The 21,951-nt window shown below is 47.7% G+C and overlaps 1 protein-coding gene across 3 annotated transcripts in view; it reads left to right on the forward strand.

Annotated features, from left to right (window-relative positions):
* The first annotated feature begins 3,096 nt into the window (after positions 1-3,096).
* FBXO31 (F-box protein 31) overlaps positions 3,097-21,951 on the forward strand; it is a 39,647-nt gene continuing 20,792 nt past the window's right edge. For 2 of the 3 annotated variants that reach the window (XR_004647972.1, XM_034788240.1), the window contains exons 1-5: positions 3,097-3,336; positions 7,484-7,570; positions 14,604-14,680; positions 16,192-16,359; positions 17,527-17,601. Coding sequence is in view for 2 of the 3 variants with exons in the window: in XM_034788240.1 (XP_034644131.1) it covers positions 7,516-7,570; positions 14,604-14,680; positions 16,192-16,359; positions 17,527-17,601 (375 nt within the window). In the remaining variant the exon portion in view is untranslated. The remainder of the gene's footprint in view (positions 3,337-7,483; positions 7,571-14,603; positions 14,681-16,191; positions 16,360-17,526; positions 17,602-21,951) is intronic. The other variant, XM_034788241.1, reaches the window with a different exon arrangement.

Raw genomic sequence — 21,951 nt, forward strand, 5'->3', positions numbered from 1 at the left:
TAGATCAGTGAGTAGACCAGGATTATGACTTGTAGGAATTTCACCAGCTAAGATTACATTCTTGCTAGCAAACAAGATGAGATTCTTGCAGGACTTACATGGCTAATGTCAGATGGCAATGAAAATTGCACTGGAATTGTTTTTAGGAAGCTGCTAATGTTTGAGAAGACGCTGACTCTTTTGGGAAAGATCCAGTAAACCCAAACTGTGAAACTTGTAAAATACACCAGACCTAGTGATAGTTCTGCTTTTAGGTAGTCTCTCTGTCTCCTACTAGTTAACAAGGCCACTTGTTGGAAACCAGGATCTTTGTTCCATTGGATGATTTTTTCACAACTTACGTCGTGATTTCTGTGTATGACGATCCGTGTTTCCACGAGTTCAGACTGAATTGTCACCTCTTAGATACTACAGTGATGAGCATTTGAGAATTTTGGGGCATCAGGAGCAGGTGACCCAGAGAAAGAGAGAATGTTATCCCACAAATATCCTGACTAATAAAGAACAAAACAGAAAAATGTCATTTGGGCAGAATTGTCTTGATGATTTGCGGAACCTATGTAGAACTTAGGAATTCTGATAAATTCTATAAAGTTATTACTGGGGTTCACGGAAAGGGCGCGTTTACGCTACAGAGATAGTCTGAGGGGTCAGCACTGGTTCTGAGGGCTGGGTGGGGGCCATGTGATTACAGTTGTTGGGGGGAGGGTGTCAAAGAGAAGATCCACACCCTAAGAGTGCACCTAGAGACCTTAAGTCAGTGGCAGTACCTGGACTCTGTTCAGACTGTAGGGGCTTAAAACACCTGCAGGATTCGGTGGTGGCATCCCCACATAGCAGTCTGGTGAGTGGCCAAAAGAAGCGCTCAGCTGGACCTGTGACATCCCTGCGTATTTCTCCCCCCCCCCCCCCCCCAATGCAGTCTCTGACTTCAGATGACAGTATCCAGTTTAATCTAGCTGCATTGCTTGCTGCAGAAAGTGTGTGGCCTGACATTAGTGGCTCCATGGCTGGCTTTGTAGGCAGGTGAAGTTCTTTAGTATAAGAACCAGCTGTTCTCCAAACTCCAGGCTGTGACAACATTGCTTCTCGCCTCTCCTGAAGGCCTGTAATTTTCTGAATCACAGATCAGCTGCAAAAGCCTATTGCTTTTAACATGTCCCTGATATTATCAAACGAGACACAGGGTAGCATTAAAGCAGTATAATGTCTGATAGACTGGAGGGAGGGACATTGGATCATTTGTGGGGTGGGTCCACATTTCCAGCGTTGAGTTCGCAAATCTGCAGAATTGCTGCATACGTTCAGTTGGCTCTTGGCCAGCACTAAAATAGCTTGTTTTGTGCTAGGCTAGAAGTGCATTCCTGGAAGCTTGGCTGTCTGCTCACTAGCTAATTGTGCTCCCTCTCATCTCCCATCCTAAACAACTAAGGCTTCATCCTGCTCGTGCTGATGGCAAGCTTTTAGGGAGGGGAATCTGTTTTCCCTCTTATCCCCTTCCGGTCTTTATTCAACTCGCTTCTCATAGCAAGAGACTGTTCACATTCATTCCTGCAGTAACCCAAGTCAACCTTCCAAAACACATGTGGTCTTGTGTGTGCTCTGTCAAGCTACATTGCCTACCCTAGTAAAACATGTATGTACATAGAGCATATGTATAGTAAGAACATAATTGAGTTGAGCCAGGCAGATGTCTGCTTTCTCTCATTTGGCCTATAATTGAAATCAGAGTACAGAGCAAGTTCTTAGGAATAGATACCGGTAATAGGCAGCAATAGTTAATCATAAATTCAAGGAAGCTTGATGGACACTGTCCCTGGTGTGAGGGTGGGTTTCAGATCAGATGGCTTCCCTGGGGTTCTTTAAGGACCTACTTGGTATCAGATATCTAGCAGGTGCGGGGAGCTATCAGGTACTTTAATCTTCTGCTAAAGGAATCTGGTGTCTGATTTTTGGCAGGTGCATGTGAGGTTTTCAGAGTGTGGATTTTCCCTGCTGAGGACTAGGAGGGTCTCTGCAGCTCATCTGCTTTTGGCACTAAGCTCTGTTTTTGTTGCTGTTTGATATGTTTTTCCCTCTTCCCTTGGTGTTACAGGATTTCTTCATTGAATTGTTTGCTAGTACCTGTCTGCTATATTTTTAGGAATTCAAGTTTAATGCTTGCCTTCTGAACCTGCACTGAAGTCTCTCATTTCCTGCTTTAAAGTTACTTTTAAAATTTTGAAAAGGCTTTTATGATCCCTGTATCACTAACAGAACGTATTGAAAACAAAATAGTCAAAGGCATCTGCAAAGAATGGACCAATTTCAGTCTGATTTATTGGCAAGTGTATTTGTACATGCAGACACGTTACGTTCTCTTAACAATTTGGGGCTATGAAACAGACTTATTCTTTTAAAATAATCTTAGCTGTAGATCTTTCAGGACTCTGAAATGGGGCCATTTTTCGTGAGTCTTAATAAACCCTTTTGCTTGTTGGACAAATTAGTGGGAGTAAATAAGTCCTAGTTGCAATGATAGTTTGCTCTACTGACAAAGATTCCCAGTTTGGATGGGTCATTTTCCCCACTTCATGCCACCACCTATTCTGTGTGTAAGTGTCTGTAATTTATCAGCAAGGAATTGTCACAATATATTGCCAGCAGCCATCACTTGTAAAATGTACTAGGGAATCTGAGAATCTAGTCTGGAAAGAAATGCCATCCAACTTTCCTCTAGTGCAGGGGTTGGCAACGTTCGGCTCGCCAGGGAGAGCACCCTGGTGGGCCGGGCCAGTTTATTTACCTGCTGACGCGGCAGGTTCGGCCGATCGTGGCCCCACTCACCGCGGTTCGCCGTCCCGGGCCAATGGGGGTGGCGGGAAGCGGCGCGGGCCGAGGGATGTGCTGGCCGCGGCTTCCCGCCACCCCCATTGGCCCAGGATGGCGAACCGTGGCCAGTGGGGGCCGCGATTGGCTGAACCTGCCGCGTCAGCAGGTAAATAAACTGGCCCGGCCCGCTAGGGTGCTTACCCTGGCGAGCTGCGTGCCAAACATTGCCGACCCCTGCTCTAGTGCTTCTGGGGAACAGCAACAAGAATATTTGCTAACAAATACAGCAATTTGCAAGATTGTTCTTTAAATAAAATAGATTGGATTGAATTTAAAGCTGCCTAAATTCTTGCTGCAGTTGTAGGTAACCTGGAGCTCTGTGGACAGGCCAAAACCTTTTCACACAATCACTCATTTTATTACCTCTTAACCTCTTTCTGTCTGTCACTGCAGAGTATGGTGTCTGCGAGAACTTACGGAAACTGGAGATCACAGGAGTGTCCTGTCGAGATGTCTATGCCAAACGTAAGTAGTGAAGTCAGTGCAGGTCTGTATGCTCCTGTTCTTGTTTAGTTCCATTTTTAAAAGTGAATTTGCACTGAATCTTTATCCTGGGCGTTTGAAACAGACTCTGTATTTTGTGGCAGAGATTTCATCTCTAAAGCTGTAACGAGTTTGACTACCACAGCACTTTAATGCCAGACAGATATCAAGAATCGCTGTTGCCTCTCAATACCCCTTTGATTGGAAGAAACCAGAGAGTCTGAGGCTACATCTACACTACAGGGGGGAGTCTATTTAAGATACGCAAATTCAGCTATGTGAATAGCGTAGCTGAATTCGACGTATCGCAGCCGACTTACCCCGCTGTGAGGACGGTGGCAAAATCGACCTCTGCGGCTTCCTGTCGACGGCGCTTACTCCCACCTCCGCTGGTGGAGTAAGAGCGTCGATTCGGGGATCGATTGTCGCGATCCCCGAGAGGTCGATTTCTACCTGCCGATTCAGGCGGGTAGTGTAGACCTAGCCTGAGGGTTTCTGGAAATAGCTATTAGTTTGTGGCTAGCGTGTTTAGCAACTGGTAACCGCTCACCCAAATCTGAGGACAGTTTTTAATCTGTCAGTAGGATTTTAAAAGTATCTTCAACTGTTTGGTTTGCCCCTTTCTGGCCAGTGGGTAACCTGTATTCATCAGAGCAGGCTTTATCTTTGTATGGTCCTCTGAAACAATGTTCCGCGCCTTTCCCCCAGTGTAAGCAGCTTCTGTCCACCATCACTCTACTGTGCCTGGGCTTCCCCTTAGGGGAAGGTCAGGGCAATGATTCTCTGTGGAACACCTATTGCAACTTGACACACACAGAGGGGGATGGGGAGGTTATCTGTTCCTTTACTCTCATCACCCTGCCCCCTACATTCCAAACCACCTCATGCAGGAGAAAGGGGACCCGACTGTCCTGGGTCTATACAGAAGTGCTGACACTTGTGTGATCCGTGGTACCTGGGGTAGCCCTCACTGGAAATGCCAAGGTCAGAGCAGGCTGCAAAAGGGAGAGCAGATATTCCCAAGACTGGTGGGTAACACTGAAGTTAAACTCCCCAACCAGACTCAAACTGTGCTTCTCATCCTCCACACTGGTTATCAAGAAGCAAAAAAGAAATCACACCGCCCCCTTTATTGCATTCCAGTTCTCTGGCTCCCAATCACCACCTAGGTCCGGTTCACTGAGAAGTTATTTAAAATAACTCTGCTCACATATACAGAATGTTCTTCTCACCCCAAAGGGTCAGCCATGTTACCAGGTCAGTATAGGTTTGGATCTTACCCAAAATACCACTCTGCCAGCCAATCCTTTAGTGTCGAAAACGAAAGGTTTATTATAAAGAAAGAAGAGAGATGTTAAATGGTAAAACAGTCACATACATCCAAAGACTTCAGAGTCCATATATCAGGTTCCTAGCAGTATTGGTGACTTTGCTGGCTTGCAAGTCCCTCTGGGACACATCCACAGCTCGGATGGGTCATTCAGTCCTTTGTTCAGAGCATCAGTTTGTAGCAAAGTTCCTTCAGAGGTAAGAAACACGATTGAAGACATGGAGAAGATACAGCTGCCCTTCATAGTCTTTTGCCATTCGGCCTGTGCTTCCTTTGTTTCAAACACAAGCTGCCCAGCACAGGGCTTAAGAGCTTTAGAGTTCTGTCCATAGGCATGTCCCTGTGTGCCTTGCTGAGTCATAAGGTGTATCTGCCTTCTCTCAATGGGTCAGTTGTACAGCTGATGGTCCTTAATGGGCCATCAAGCAGGCTAGGTAGTGCTTATGCCAAACTGTCTGGGGGTGTCACGCAAAGCCTAGCACAAGTTTGAAAAACAGACAGACGTATTTATCTATAACTCATAATACAAACACGTACATGAGATGATCATATTTGGCAAATTATAACGTTTTTGCAGATACCTTACATGGCCTAACTCATTACACTTTTATAATGATATTCATAATATCCTCGAGTGTCCCCCAGATTCCATACAGCGTCACAACTAGTCTCCAGGACACCTCTCCAAATAAGCAGCCGCAGCCCATGTGTTATGATGAATGTTGCCACTTGCATGCGAGTGCTTTACAAACACAAATGCCTTGGTCAGCACAAGCCCCCTGGGAGGTAGGGGAGTTTCATCCCCATTTTACGGGGGGTGGGGGAGAACAGGCAGATTAGGGACTTGACCCCGAACTGGCATTTGAATATAGGAGTCCCCTGCTTAGCAAGCTCAAGCTGCCTCTCGTGCTAACGGGTCAGAGGCTACATTGGCTGTTTATCACAGGAGCTGGTTCAGCTGCAGGTACCAGCTGGGAGAGCGCTTGCGACAGCACCGGCAGCAGCCTGGATGACACAAGCCCCGCAGTAGTGAATTGATCTGTCCTTGGGACCCAGGCGTTTCCTGGGTCCCAAAGGCTGATGCTGAATCAGTCTAGAAGGGATGGAACAACCCAGGATCTTTAGAAAATCAGTAGTGACAAACCATTGGCTCCAGTGGTTGGTCTACGGTCCCCAGGGCTGGCTCCAGGCACCAGCCCACCAAGCTTGTGCTTGGGGCGGCACCTGCAGGGGGGCGGCGCGGCGCAGTGCTCCGGCTCCGGCCGGTCGGGGAGAGCGGGGCCGCGGCCGGACTCTCCGCCCTCCTCCCGGCGCTCCAGCCGGTTGGGGAGAGCGGAGCCCCGGCCGGGCTCGCCGTCCTTCCTTGCCACGCTCCGGGGGGGGCGGCGGGAGGCTTTTTTGCCTGGGGCGGCAAAAAAGCCAGAGCCGGCCCTGACAGTCCCGCGGCCCTTTACAAGAAGCAGGGCTCAGCTTGTTAAAAATGAAAGCGTTTGTCTTCATAGGTCACCAGAGTGAGAGTCCTGAGTGCGCTTTGCTGGCCCCAGGATGTCTGGCTCTTTTCAAATGGACCTTGTGCTTTATCTGACTGTCAGAGGCGGTGGTAGCCTGGTGCATTGAACCTCGTGTTGGGAGCCCGGAATCCTGAATTCTGATCCCAGCTCTGAGACCATTGCTGTGTGGCCTTGACCCAAGTAACTTCACCTCCCCAGGCCTCAGTTTCCCTATCTGTAAAATGGGAATGGTACAACTTATCTCTCTGGGAGACCATGCAGGGGAACTCGAGTGTATGCAATGCTTTGAAAATGTCTGTAAGGAAACCTCAGTCACGTCAGACCCTTCTTTGCTGTGCAGTGTGGCTTTCATCATAGCCAGAATGGTGGTATAGTTACAAATTATCTATTAATCATGTACCTGATATGGTCCTGTTTTTGCAACTTTTCCCACTGCTTCTTTACACTTCAAAGTACCTCTTAATATGTTTAACATCTTTAGTCTCCTTCCTCTGCAATAGGTCCTTGGTGAGCATTAGCACCGTAGAACATAGTGTTTTCCCTTTAGAAAGCATGCCATAGACTCTATTCCATTTGTAAATAAAGAATCTCTTACCACACTTCTGAATCCTGACCTGTGCATTTCTCCAGACTTCTGCAGAGTCAGACCATTGGTCAGCTCATTCCTCCTTTCCTGAACCTTACCCTGGTTTGCCGGGATATGAAATCCTTGGCTTGCCATCAGTATAGATTCAACAAACATCTCTGTTTACAAACCTACTGGTACTTTCCTGCAAGGCTTGCCCGGCGGCGTGTCCTCGGTCTCTAGTGCCATGCAGAACTCTTCAGTTACAGCAATATTTATTTGGAACTGTTGGCAGAATTCAGGCTTGAAGGTGCAAACAATGAATGTTTGTTCTATTCTACATGCTCCACTAAGACAATGGGGAATAAAGCCAAACCCAAGAATTTAGAGGGCATAATGAAACCGATGCTAGATGGTGTTTTGAAAACAATGAGCTGGATTGAAGAGTGAAAAGAGCAAAAAGCCTTTGGTTGCTCTTGTCCTGCATAGACTGAGATAAGCTCAGACTTCACTCGGAATTTGTTTGGTGACATCGATAACTTATGAGGGAATCGTAAAATGTGCCGAATTCTTCTGAGTGGCTGATCTGGGCTGGGGGCTGAAGAAGTGAGCCTTAAGTCAACAAGGGACTTGACCTTCCTGTCTGGTTGGTTCAGATTAACGTTATGTGATGGTCAGAGGGGAATCAACTTCTCTGGTACTTACCCTGCTGTGTCTGTCCAGGTATAAATCCACGAGTGAAGTCGGGCCGTTTTATGAAAATCCTTCCCGACTACGAACACATGGAGTACAGAGATGTTTACACCTGCCGTACGTACCTCCCATTAGCAAATGCTTTCTGCACTGAGCACACACGAGGCGCTGCATGGCGTGTGAAGTTACTGCGAGCAACTACCTCGGGGGCAGAATAAGGAGAGCTATCACCCAGGCTTTCCTATGACTTGGTTCTCATGCACTTTGTTCTGACCCTCTAAGGTGACACCTTAGGTAGTTGTAACATAGGGATAATAGTACTCACCCCTCTGGTGAAGTGCTTGGAGTTAGGCGAGCATCCTTTCCAGGGTTGGCACTGGTGGAAACTAACTAGGCACAGGTAGCAGATGCTTTCCAGGGCAGTGGGCTTGTACTGTGGAGATAACACATTCCAGCTTACCATTAGGGGAAGAAGGAGAGCTGCTTGCATTGCTCTTGGGACCAACTCCATCCAGCTTCAGAAATGACACTAATAGGCTCTAGAGCCACGGTTCTCAACCTATTTACCATTGTGGGCCACATCCAATACTACCTACATGGCCCTGAGGATGTCCCATGGACCACAGCTGTGTGCTGACTGGTCCGCAAGCTGAGAACCACTTCCCTAGATAGACAAAACTAGGAATATGAGTGTTATCCGTTAGCTTTTTCTTGGGTGTGGGCAGAGTGTTGTCAGTTCTGAAAGCTTCCCATAGATTTCTCTGAACTGTAGTCCCCTCTCTCTGATATCTAGGTGGGAGATCACTGGACTTCAACAGCCCAGGAATCACTGCTGGAGGCATGTCATTTACAGAGGGGAATTCCTTCTTGCTCCCTCCCCCCCCCCATAAAATAAAAAGCACTCTGGACTTCAGGATTTTTATTTAGTCTTCACAAAGGGAAGTTTCATAAGAACGGCTATACTGGGTCATACAATGACGCTGTCTAGCCCAGTGTCCTGTCTCTGGACAGTGCCCAGTGCCAAATGCTTCAGAGGGAATGAATGGAACAGGACAATTGAGTGATCCATCCTCTGTCATCCAGTCTCAGCTTCTGGCAGTCAGAGGTTTAGGGACTCAGAGCGTGGGTTTGCGTCCCAGAGCATCTTGGCTAATAGCCATTGATCAACCTATCCTCCTCCTGAAATGTAACCTTGATAGAATGTGAACTCTGCCGGTGTGTGAATGAGCGCTGGGGGGTCTCCGCTTATGTACACCATGAAAATCTGAACCTGTTTAGGAATCAAAATGATCCTAGAAAGCCCCATGATCCCACTGCTCATCGGACCTTTAAACTCGAGTTTCCTTGGGTGCATGTAGCTTAGTGAAAATACTGAAAAAACAACGAGGAGTCCTTGTAGAACCTTGGAGACTAACAGTCTTTCGTGGGCTAAAACCCACTTCATCAGATGCACGGAGTGGAAAATACAGTAGGCATTGGGAATGGATTGGTCACTGCAGAAACTAATTTCCCCATGCTAATTTCCCCCTACTGTTACTCTCACTTTCTTGTCAACTGTTTGAAATGGGCCACCCTGATTACCACTATAAAAGTGATTTTTCCTCCAGTTGATAATAGCCCACTTTCACTTTTATTGAATTGTCTCATTAGAATGGACCCCCCACTTGGTAAGGTAACTCCCATCTTTTCATGTACTGTGTGTGTGTATAGATATAGATATATCTCTATATCTTCCTACTGTATCTTCCACTCCATGCATCTGATGAAGTGGGTTTTAGCCCACGAAATCTTATGTCCAAATAAATTTGTTAGTCTCTAAGGTGCCACAAGGACTTCTCATTGCTTTTGCCGATACAGACTAACACGGCTACCACTCTGAAACCTGAAAACACTGAGTGACCCTGGAGTAATCAGCTGTGGTTGGCTCACAGGCAGTACATTAGAGATCACCTTTACTTTGGTGCCTTCTAGTGCAGCCTGCAGTCCAAACATAACCCCGAGTTCTGTGCTGTAGTTAGGCTTGGAAAGGTTAGTGTTTTATTGGTAAATGATCTACCATCTGCAGGCAAACCAATGAAAAAATATTTCCAATGATGCTGATAGAAATGTACAGATAGGCAAAGTAAGAAAAAAGGCTGCTTGAGAATTTCTTAGTTTGACTGAAGGGTATTTACTCTGTATATTTTGACATGTGATGTTGACATTTTGTGTGTTAACTTGCAGTGTAGTTTTTTGAATCTCAACATCTGTTGTCATTAAATAAAGATTGTCCGACCCTCCTCATAATTTCCTGTGACTGTGAAAATTTAACTTGATGAAAAATGCTTAAAACCCAAAATTTTGTACGGTTGTGAAAATTTTAACAGATACAAATAAAAAGAAGCTTAAAAATATTGATAACAGTCAAAACTGTAAAAAAGACAAACAAAAAACCAAAACGAACCCCACCCCCCGGTATTTTGCTAAGCTTAGCTAGTCCATGGCCACCTATGTCACTTTATCCAAATCAAGTGCCATCCTTGTGCTATCGGAAAACTACCAATTCAGCCTTTATTGTTGCAAAATTTGAGTCCCAGTACTATCCTCTGCTCTGTTAGCACACTTCCCAGGATGCCAGAATACCTTTCTGTGCCCTGCGCTGCAAACAGCTCTAAAGAGAGCAGGTCTCCATAGTATTTCAGAGCCTGTGATGTACATCTCCAGTGGAGCAGCTACAAAGAGTCCTTTCTCCAGGAGTGTACAGAACTCTCATTGTGGTTAAGAGAAGAATAGCAAGGCCCGAGGGTCTAATGCTCTGGGTCTGGAACATGGTGGGACTTTGATTTAATGAATGAAATCGAGTGAGAGAAACCCGTTTTGCTTTGTCCTGGGGGGGTATGTCTAAAGCCACCTCTGTTATCAGTCTGGGGGTGATAGCATGGTTATTATGCAGAGGAGGGTAATGCAGGATGGTGTTACTAACTCACTGGCGCTTGGGAGTGCGGTTTCATGGCATGTGCTAACATGTGGTGTGGATGCTATGGACTCACCTGCACTAAAGCCTTAAAGGCAGCCGTTGGGTTTCAGCCTACGAGGGTTTGAAGCAGCCCTGGAGCTGATGACTTCACGTGAGCTAGGATGAGTGAAGTAGCCTGGCAAAGCAGTGACTGTTTCATAACGGGAATCTGTGGTGGTCATGTCTGAGTTGGACCCTCTGATGCACCCACCAGCCCAGTTCTCCACCTGGAATGAAGTGAAACGGGGACACCAAGCTGCCCAGCAGGAATCAGAATTGCTTTACTGATTTAGTGAATAACTGATATAGCGAGTGTGTCGTTTTCAGCAGCTCTGAAGTTGCCTTTCAGGCTGTTTCTCCAATGGTGAACTTCTTGGTTGTTCTCCCACCCCTCCAAATTACCGACGTCGAATGCCTGTTTCCTCTATAGGTGAGCCTTAAAGAATTGCAGACACAGCTGTGACGGGTCATTGTGACAATCATGTGACAGGTCATGATTTAGCTTCCCTTCATTCATTCCCAACTCCCCTCGCTCTGGAGATTGCAGATTTCGCAGAAAACTCCAGTACCTAGTATTTGTGTTTAAAGTCACCAGGTGGTAGAAGCCAGATGCTGGTGATGAGAGAATATTTAGTTAGTGTTCATGGCATCTGAAGTGGTCCCCATCCCCTTCTGAAGAATATCTCCAGGGCTATAACAGCATCGCTGTGCTGTTCTCCGGGGCATGTCCCAGCTGCGTAGATCTCGCTCGGTTGAATTGCATGGGATGGACTCAGTAGCATTCTCTATATTTCTCTTATCTCATCATAGCTGGATAACACTGTTATTGGAGCTTGCCAAAGCAAACTCCCTCCTAAGGGAGTTGGGGGACTGTGCCTCCTCCTGCCCCTTCCCTGACTGAATACAATCCCTTTTTCAAATGGCCTCCTATCTGATGGCTGCCTGATGTCCTGTGAATGGTGGGTCATGGTCAGTTTCCAGCAGATGCATCCTTGGGTTTGTCTACATGAGGAAATAGCTAACCTGCTTTAAACTCTCACTCCAGCTCACTTCACAATAGTGTCCCCGTGTAGACAAGTCCTCTGTTGCAGACATTGCCACAGCTGATGTTAATTGGCCACCCATTGTTGGCTACCTGAATGAGCTGCCGAGACTGGACATATCCATCACCCTACTGGAGGTAACCTCTCCTGACTAGGGGCAGCATGCATTAGAGCCAGAAAAGCTGACCCTGGCCCAGGACAACCAGAAGGAAATCCCTACACAGATCCCCTTGATTGGGAGAGGAGCCTATATCCCAAAGGGACCCCTTCTTAAGGAGCATCTCTATCTCCCCCACCTCTTTGGAGGCACAAAGAGAGCAGGGGAGCCCACTGGAAAGGAGAGAGGTATGGTTCTTCCATCAGAATTGGGAGAGAGCTGGCAGGCTCACCCCTAATCTCCCTCATTTGTCGGAGTCAGAGCTGTAACTGACCAGGTCTTGACGGCAGGGAATGCACCTGCTGAGCTGACAGGCTCAGGCATTGCAGCGTTGCTCAAAATCTGAAATGAAGCCATCACGGTAGGAAGCCCAAAGGTTGGCATTTTCCTGGAGACTTTCTTTTAAAAAATACAAAGCCCCTCCTCTCCCACCCCCCAAGATGCAGACCATCCGCTCTCCACCTGAGACACTTTCCAACAACCCCCTTTGGAGGCAAAGTTCCAGGGAGAGGGTGGGGAGACTGCAGTTAGCTTTCAATGCTGCTCAGGTTGCAGGTTCTGTCTGCGAACAGTCTATTCCCATTCAGCTGATTAGGGAGTTTTCTGGCTCTGAACAGCTGTTAAAAAGCTCTTCACGTTACTGGCGAGAGAAGGGCACCTAAGCCTCTGACGGCTCGGTTAGATTCGCCTGCCGTTGGCCGGCTGAACAGACTTTAATCCAAGTTCAAGGGTGATTGTGTCAGACTCACTGATCTGGATGTTGCTATGACTCAGCCACTTTCCCGAAGCAAACATGGCCTTGAACTAATCTGGAGCTGGCTGATTACCCAGAAACGGAGTTTACGAACCCTGTTCAGTATGAATCTCTCCTCTTTTGGACAGGCACTTTCTTGTATTTAAAAGTCTGGCATTAAGACAAGACTGTTATTTGTAGCATTAACCCGGAAGATGGTTCTAATGGAAGAGCTGTTCTTCCTCCGGTTCAGTGCTGCCTGCGTTCAGCCGCTGTCAGGTTTTCAATTCTAATCTTAAAAGCCACTGGCATTTATCAGCTGGGTACACAAACAGGGTGGAGGAGGCAGGTATCAGTGAGTGGGGTTTCTTGTGTATTAAATGGTATGTGCATAGTAACTGCACTGCGACTAGTTTAAATCGGATCCACTTCGTATCCTTCATGCAGTTTGCTATTTGCGCTTGACTCCATGGGCTGAGTGACACTGGGCCAATCATTCCTGCTTCTCGTTTCTCCTGTGTCACTTTCCAGTTCTTCCCTAGCCATGGGGCTGTTTGGGATTTAAACAGCCCTCGGCAGTGTCCTAGATCCCAGATACGGCTGTTTGCTTTGGCATTTAAATAATGAAAATATTCTTGTTTCGTTCTATACAATTACTTTTTAACACGTCCACTTTGGGCTTAAACTCCTCCAGTAACAGGATTCACTCCAGCTCAGTCTGGCCTAGGTAAATTAAAACTGCCAGGCTGAATTTGTCTAGCTTCAACTTCCACCCATTGGATCGTGTTAGACCTTCCTCTGCTAGGCTGAAGAGCCCATTATAAAATATTTGTTTCCCATGTAGATACTTACAGATCAAGTCACCCCTTAACCTTCTCTTTGTTAAGCTACACAGGTTGAACTCCTTGAGTTTATCACTATCAGGCAGGTTTTCTAATCCCTTAATCATTCTCATGGCTCTTCTCTGAACCCTCTCCAGTTTATCAACATCCTTCAATTGTGAACACCAGAACTTGATGCAGGATTCCAGCTGTGGCCATACCAGTGCCAAATACAGAGGTAAAATAACCTCTCTATTCCTACGATGGCACCGCTTCCTGCGATGGAGGGGGCTGGACGTGGTGACCCAGGAGGTCCCTTCCAGTCCTCTGTCCTTTGTTCACGTCAGGCCATTAAATATACTCTCTTATTATGGGTCAGCTGTTGCTTATCTTTAGAATCTGAGATGAACAGATCTGTATTCTCCACGGAAGGCAGGCATATGATGTAGTGGATACCTTCAGTTCCGTATGACTCCTGTCTGCAGCAGGCTGTATGTATCAGTGTTCAAAGAATCACTTGTGTTTGCAGTTTGTGGAAAACTTTCCTACTTCTGCCCCCTTTTTCGGTAAGCTTTAAATCTTAACTAGCTCCGAGATGAGGAGCCAAAGTACAAGATATGCTCCAGTACACGATGCTTGGGAGCAGCTTTGAGGAAATGTTGAAATGCGGTAACCTACTGAGATTTCTCCAAGGTCCTCTGTAGGTATTGAATCTGTAATGACACCCAGTCTTCTGGATGCTGTGCTCAGGAACTATGGGGCATGTGTGCTGCCATCTTAATGGCTGAATCCAACGAGGATTAGGTGCTTAAGTGGAGGCAGGGGAGTGCGTCTGTCTGGTAGGACAAGAAGGGGATGGTCTCTTAAAGCAAACGCTGTTTGCTTTCCCTGCTCTCCCCTACTTATAAGTTTCAGATCCTCCCCCGCATTCACACCTCTATGAAATCGGAGGTTTCTGGTGTCGAGAACATCTTGTGGTCAGGGAGGTGGATAGCCTGCACTTGTAGGCTCCAAGCAGAGCATGTGATGCCTATCGACAGATCTCAATGAGAGGATTTTCTGATGGAAAGTTATTTGCTAGTTGGTCCTTGGATCTCTGCCTTCGTAAATCCTTGAAAAACTACCTCTTGCCACTGCTCCCGGCCGGGCGTGAAGCTGTGCAGGAGAATAGTGTGCGTTTGCAGTCGGCTTCATGTAACAGCTTTTTGAAAGTCTTCAGAATTGGCCCCTCTCACTGGGTTTGGGAGAACTGGGATTCTCTCTCCCAACCCCAGAAAGGCCCCTGTTTGAGGGGGTGTCAGTCAACAATCTGTGTAGTTTTATGGCAGCCTCCTCATCTCCCCTCAAATCCCTCTTGCTGCGTTCATTGTGAAATGTCTTGCTTTGTCTCCTGTTCCCTAGTGCTGCACCGATACCGACACATCTTGGGACTGTGGCAGCCAGACATTGGGCCATACGGGGGACTGCTGAACGTGGTGGTGAGTACAGAGATGTCCCAGAGGTTTGTTGCATCAGCTTCTGGCAACAATTTCATACAAGCTCCTTTAAAACTTTTATGTTTCTGCCTTTTGGCATAAGTTGGCATTCACTGCGTTGCATTAGGAAGAGTTTGGTAAAGACGCTGCCTATGCAGGTCTGCCTCATAGCCTCGTTGCCACAGTATTTGATACGTTTACCTGCATAGTGACTAGTCCCTGAAGAGCAGTACGTCAGACATGATACTGACAGAGGGGCTGATCCAAAGCCACTGAATTCAATGGGAATGTTTCCACTGACTTCAATGAGCTTTGGGTTAGGATCACAGTGAGACCAAGTCTAGAGAAGCAGAAGAGCTGCTGAATGTCCTTTGCCTCTCTGGATTTCGGATTATTGGGATTACTCTGAGAGGCTGAGGATAGAGGCTTGCCTGATGCCCTCTGATATCCTCCGGCACCTCTGCACCAAGGAGCATGGTTTGGCCGGTTTAACATACTAAACCCATTGAGTTTGTTAAGCTTTGAGCGCAAGCCTCTCTTGTAGAAATGTGTGTTCCAGAGCCTGATATCAAGGGCATCTGGCTGCAGCAGTGTGACCATACCAGAGCTCCACGGGGAGTGTACAGGGGGAGGGCAGTTACGGAGTGATCCACCCCGTCTCTCTCTCATGGCTTCTGGCAGTCAGATGTTTAGGGTCGCCCCAAGCATGGGGTTGCATCCCTGACCATCTTGGCTAATAGCCCTCAATTACTTATCTAGTTCTTTTTTTTTGAACCCAGTTATGGTTTTTGCCATCACAACATTCCCTGACAAGGAGTTCCACCGGTTTAGTGGTTCACTACGGCTAGCTTGTGAAGAGAGACCGCAGTGCCGATCTCTCCTTATGTCTTTGAGAGAAATCTCCAGTACAGAATACTTGCTCTTCAAAGCCGCTTTCCCTTTGTGGGGTGAGGATTCAATGAGGTTTGCAGGAAGACGGGGGGAAGAAAGGCTGGCTCTTTCACGCGTCTTAGCAAGTGAAGGGGATCATGGCTTTCCTTACTGGCAGTGAGTAATAGCACACATAGTTCATCATCCAAAAGCCAGACATAATTATGGAGATTAGAAGTCCTCCCTGTAAGAGAATCACTGGCAGCATGAGCTCGTCACAAACGAATTAGCGCTTGACTAGCCTCAGCATAATCTCGCTCTCCAGAGCCCAATGCGTATCTGGCATCAAGCTGCTTGCAGTAATAGACGTGAATGCTTATCCCATGAAACAAAGCCCTATAAAGGGTGGTTCTTCCCCCTCACAGAGGCTGCACTGTGTCTATTTGGGCTGGGATCTGGGCACCGGAAAGCAGCTATCTAGCACTGGAAATGCATCTGATTGTTGAGAACAGCTCCTCAGTGCCTTGGGGGAGAGCCACCTTACTCCCTAACTGGAGAGGTTCTGGGGCTGAGGCAACAGCTGCTGCCCAATGAATGAAGACAGGGGAGCATTGACTCCATTTGCTTCTCCCACCTCTTCACAGGTAGATGGCTTGTTTATCATTGGCTGGATGTACTTGCCCCCTCATGACCCTCACGTGGATGACCCAATGAGGTTCAAGCCCCTCTTCCGGATTCACTTAATGGAGAGGAAAAGTGCGACTGTCGAGTGTATGTACGGCCACAAGGGGCCCCACAATGGCCATATCCAGGTGAGCTCCAGCCTGTGCCTCTCTCCCCTCCCCACACACAGGTGAGTCTGGCTGTTTAACCTTGGCACCATGCGCTGAGGAAGAGTTTGTATTCCACGAGCCTGTAAGCAAAAATACCCAGTGGTAGAGAATGTGACATCACTACCGTGATGGGTCACGCGCAAGGCTTTTTTCTGTCCATCTCTCAATCGGCTTTCCTTTAGTGACCGCAAGGGATCGTTTAGGCCAGTGGCTCTCAACCAGAGGTACGCGTACCGCAGGGGATACTTCAACTCATCTAGTCTTACAAAAAGCTACACAAAAAACGCTAGCAAAGTCAGCACAAACTAAAATTTCAGACCGACAATGATTTTTTTTATACTGCTCTATATACTATACACTGAAATGTAACTACAATATTTACATTCCAATTGATTTCTAATTCTATAGTAAAAATGAGAAAGTCAGCAATCGTGTGTTGTGAGACTTTTTTGCATTTTTATGACTGAGTTTGTAAGCAAGGAGTTTTTAAGGTGAAACTTGGGGGTACGCAAGACAAATCAGACGCCTGAAAGGGGAACAGAAGTCTGGAAAAGTTGAGAGCCACTGGTTTAGGCCATGTCCTGGTCAGTTCTGATCTCTAGGCTGATCGCACATTGAGGCCTTGCTTTCAGCTGGTGCCCCTGCATTGGTGAGGATGGATCAGCCAGCGTCGGGGAGTCAAGGGAAGGGGTGTATAAAAATGGTCCCATGTACTGACGTGTCCAAGTATGCACTGTGACCAGTCATCTCCTGTAGGGGCCTTGGGGAGGGTACTTGGGATAAGCCGTGGGGTAGGTGGGATGTATAAGGAACAAACTCTAGGGAGATCCTGCTGCTTGAAATGAGACTCAATTGCAGAAGGCAGCTTGACATTGGGATTCTCCCTTGGAATGATGCCCACTCGCTCCCTTTCCTCAGAGCATGGAGCTGCTGCATTAAGAGGCTGAAGCACTTGGCCTCCATTATCTTTAGCGGTCACCTATCGAGTCCCGCTGCCTTGTCATTGCAGCCAGGAGGGGCTGGCAAACTGCGTAAATCTTGCCGTCCAGCGTGTCGTGTTAGGGTTCTGTTTGAGGCAGCCTTTGTTACGTTGTTACATCAGCCTGCTGCTAACTTGAGCTCACCGACTCTCCCCAATAACTGCAGATCGTAAAGAAGGACGAATTCTCCACGAAGTGCAACCAGACAGATCACCATCGAATGTCAGGAGGAAGGCAGGAGGTAACAGCGTCCCTTCCAGCCTGGCTGGAAAGAGTTTGTCACTTGCATGTCCATCTAAATGCACGTGAGGCACAGCAGGGTGTGGCGTTACTGTCAGGTCCCAAATCTTTGTGATCTGTGTGGTCATGATGGGAGCTGGGATATGACCCCTAAGGCGCCCACTTGGGTATAATTTTACAGGTATTGGGAAAAACAAAGCTGGCTGATCAACGGCAATTTCTGTCCTTGAGGTTTTTCTAATGGATAGAAATAACTTGTGGTTTGAATTTGCCCTTGGTAAAACTTGTAGCGGACCAAATTTATCCTCCTCTGGCTGATGCAGGGAGACTGTCAGGTATGGGCTGCCCTTGGCCCTTGGGCTGCCCCTTGAAAATCATCTCACACAGATTTGTGTTGTGCATCGCACAATCAAAAGGAACCTCTTCGACCACTGGGTAAGGCCTGGCTTCAGACTCCAGTTCACTGGACCGGCTCAGTACTCAGACTATACAACCACCTTGTTGGGAGACCTCTGTAATACTGGAGCACTATTGGTTGCTTTGCCGCACCATATGTGCTGCAATAGCCAAACACAACGGAGTGCGTGAAGGACCATTTCTGTCTGTGTGCCAAGGTTACGAGATAATAAACAACCCTCAGCTCCCCACTCCTTAGCACATGGCAAGATTTGGGCCACTGTGTCCTTGTTCTTCCTATGCCATGTCTGACCCCTCAGGTTGCATTTTGATGGCCCAGTCTGGAATAAAGCAAGCAGCCTTCACGTTCTTCACAGCTCTCACAGGGTGCTGAGACCTGTGTGAAGTTGGGCCTGATATTAAATATCAGCCATGCTTGCGTGCCTTGTTTTCTTGTAATTATGGCAAGAGGGGCTCCTTTTACTGCCTGTCTGCTGAGATGAGGGATTAAAACCTTAGTTGGCAGTGCAGGAGTAATAGAATTAAATACAGCAGCTCTGCCTGTCAAGAGGAAAAATCAGATGTATCATGAGAGAGCTTCTCTGTTCACCGCTGCACCATGTAGGCATGCTCATTGCTGAGAAGTTCAGTTAGGGAGTCCATCTAGTTAAAATCTGACTCTCTGAGTTTTCATACTTCAAACTGTTCCATCTGTGAAGCTAAAAAATCAACCCTTTACCCCAGGGGTTTCCTGGTAGAGGGCTGATCTATTGCTGAGGTAAATTTTTGGTCAGTTCCGTAGCAGATGAATAATGTGTGCACAGTCCTTTGGAAACAGTGTGTTGGGTAAGTGTGAGAAAGAGAGAGTGATAACAAGAGATTCTGTATTTAGAAGGTAAAGGTTCAGAAGATCACTTGAGAGTCGGATATCTTTAGTGGGGTGCTGTTGTCATGAAATTGTAACTCACTTAGAGAAGTAGCTTTTCAGAGATTGCTCAGATCTGCTGTTGAGACACTTTGGGGAGGTTTCTCAGAGCACATGAAGGATTTAGGAGCACAAATACTACAAGTCAATGGAATTTATTTTCCTCAATCTTTTAGGGTATGTCTACACTACGGGATTAATCCGAATTTAGATAATTCGGATTTGAGATACAGGTTGTATAAAGTCGAAATGAGTGCGGCCACACTAGCACAGTAATTCGGTGGTGTGCGTCCAAGTACCGGGGCTAGCGTCGATTTCTGCACCGTTGCACTGTGGGTAGCAAATCCATAGCTATCCCATAGTTCCCGCAGTCTCCCGCGCCCATTGGGATTGTGGGTTAAGATCCCAGTGCCTGATGGGACAAAAAAACATCGTCGCAGGTGGTTCTGGGTACAGTCTCACTTCCTCCCTCCCTCCCTCCCTCCCTCCCTGCATGAAAGCAACGGACGGCAGACAACCATTTTCGCGCCTTTTTTCTTGGGTGGGTGAACACTGCAGACTCCATACCACGGCAAGCATGGAGCCCGCTGAGGTCAAGACAGCACTCATGAATATTGCAAACACCTCGCGCGTTCTCGTGGAGTTTATGCTCAGCCAGGACCAGAAAAACGAGGAGAGGAGGCAGCGGCAGCATGATGAGGACATGGACACAGACACGGATACAGAATTCAGTGAAACCACAGGCCCCGGTGCTTTGGAGATCATGTTGTTAATGGGGCAGATTCTATCCATGGAACGCCGATTCTGGGCCCGGGAAACAAGCACAGACTGGTGGGACCGCATAGTGTTGCAGGTCTGGGACGATTCCCAGTGGCTGCGGAACTTTCGCATGCGTAAGGGCACTTTCATGGAACTTTGTGACTTGCTGTCCCCTGCCCTGAAACGCCAGAATACCAAGATGAGAGCAGCCCTCACAGTTGAGAAGCGTGTGGCGATAGCCCTGTGGAAGCTTGCAACGCCAGACAGCTACCGGTCAGTCGGGAATCAATTTGGAGTGGGCAAATCTACTGTGGGGGCTGCTGTGATGCAAGTAGCCAAAGCAATCACTCAGGTGCTGCTACGAAAGTTAGTGACTCTGGGAAATGTGCAGGCTATAGTGGATGGTTTTGCTGCAATGGGATTCCCTAACTGTGGTGGGGCAATAGACGGAACCCATATCCCTATCTTGGCACCGGAGCACCAAGCCACCGAGTACATAAACCGCAAGGGGTACTTTTCAATGGTGCTGCAAGCACTTGTGGATCACAAGGGACGTTTCACCAACATCAACGCGGGCTGGGCGGGAAGGGTTCATGACGCTCGCGTCTTCAGGAACACTACTCTGTTTAAAGGGCTGCAGCAAGGGACTTACTTTCCGGACCAGAAAATAACCGTTGGGGATGTTGAAATGCCCATAGTTATTCTTGGGGACCCAGCCTACCCCTTAATGCCATGGCTTATGAAGCCATACACAGGCAGCCTGGACAGGAGTCAGGAGCTGTTTAACTACAGGCTAAGCAAATGCAGAATGGTGGTAGAATGTGCATTTGGCCGTTTAAAAGGCCGCTGGCGTTCATTATTGACTCGCTCTGACCTCAGCCAAAGAAATCTCCCCATTGTTATTTCTGCTTGCTGTGTGCTCCACAATCTCTGTGAAAGTAAGGGGGAGACCTTTATGGCGGGGTGGGAGGCTGAGGCAAATCGCCTGGCTGCTGATTACGCGCAGCCAGACACCAGGGCGATTAGAAGATCACACCATGAAGCGCTGTGCATCAGAGAAGCTTTGAAAACCAGTTTCATGGCTGGCCAGGCTACCGTGTGAAATATCTGTTTGTTTCTCCTTCATGAATACCCTCCCCCTTTACTGACTGATTTTCTGTAAGGAACCCACCCTGCCCCTTCCCCCAGCTTTCTTTCAAACCAAATAAAGTCACTATCATTTAAAAATCATTTATTCTTTATTAATAGATTAGAAAAAGAGGGAGGGAACCCGGGTGGTATTTGGGAGGAGGATTGCTGGGAAGGAAAAAGCCACAAAGAAAAGGTTAAAAAAATGACAGCCTTTTGCTTGGGCTGTCCACTGGGGTGGAATGGGAAGGTGTACGGAGCCTCCCCCCCCGCGTTCTTACACGTCTGGGTGAGGAGGATACGGAACATGGGGAGGGGGGAGGGTGGAACAGGGGCTGAAGCGGCAGTCTGTTTTCCAGCAGCCGTTCCTGAACCTCCACCAGACGCCGGAGCAGCCCCAGCGTTGCATCCTTCATCCTCTGGTCTTCCTGCCGCCATCTCTCATCTCGATCGTCCCTCCTCTCCTCACGTTGGTCCCTCCTCTCCTCACGTTGGTCCCTCCTCTCCTCACGTTCACTGACTTCTTTCCTATACTTTGAAACTGTTTCCTTCCACTCATTCAGATGAGCTCTGTCACTCCTGCTGGATTGCATAATTTCAGAAAACATGTCCTCCCGCGTCTTCTTCTTACGACGCCTTATCTGTGATAACCTTCGGGATGGAGGAGGGAGGCTTGAGGAATTTGCAGCTGCTGTAGGGAGGGGAAAAAAGAGAGAATTGTTTTAAAAGCTACATTTTGCAGAACAATGCTTATACTCTTTCACGGTGACCAACACTGTTCACATTACATAGCACATGTGATTTCTGTGCAAGGTCGCATTTTGCCTCTTAATGCTGAGTGCCTGTGGCTTTGCTGCTAGAGATCAATCACAGGTCTGGGCAACAGAATTCGGCTTGCATGCGGCCATGGTAAGCTTCAGCGCCGTCCGTGCTTTCCAACATACCAAGCATAGCTTGTAGAGTGCTGCAGAAGCCTGGCCAATCTCAGCCAGTTGGGGGGGGGGCAGTGTGGTGGTGCTTGTCTGGGCCCCTTCAGGCAAGTAGAGTGCTGCGGTTTTTCTGTTAACATTCAGCAGCACCAGAAAACAAACTAACCCTGCAGGAAGATCCCTGCAGGCACCAAACTACCCCCCCCCCCCCCCC

This window comes from Trachemys scripta, chromosome 13, assembly GCF_013100865.1.
Source record: "Trachemys scripta elegans isolate TJP31775 chromosome 13, CAS_Tse_1.0, whole genome shotgun sequence".
NCBI classification, from domain to species: domain Eukaryota; kingdom Metazoa; phylum Chordata; order Testudines; family Emydidae; genus Trachemys; species Trachemys scripta.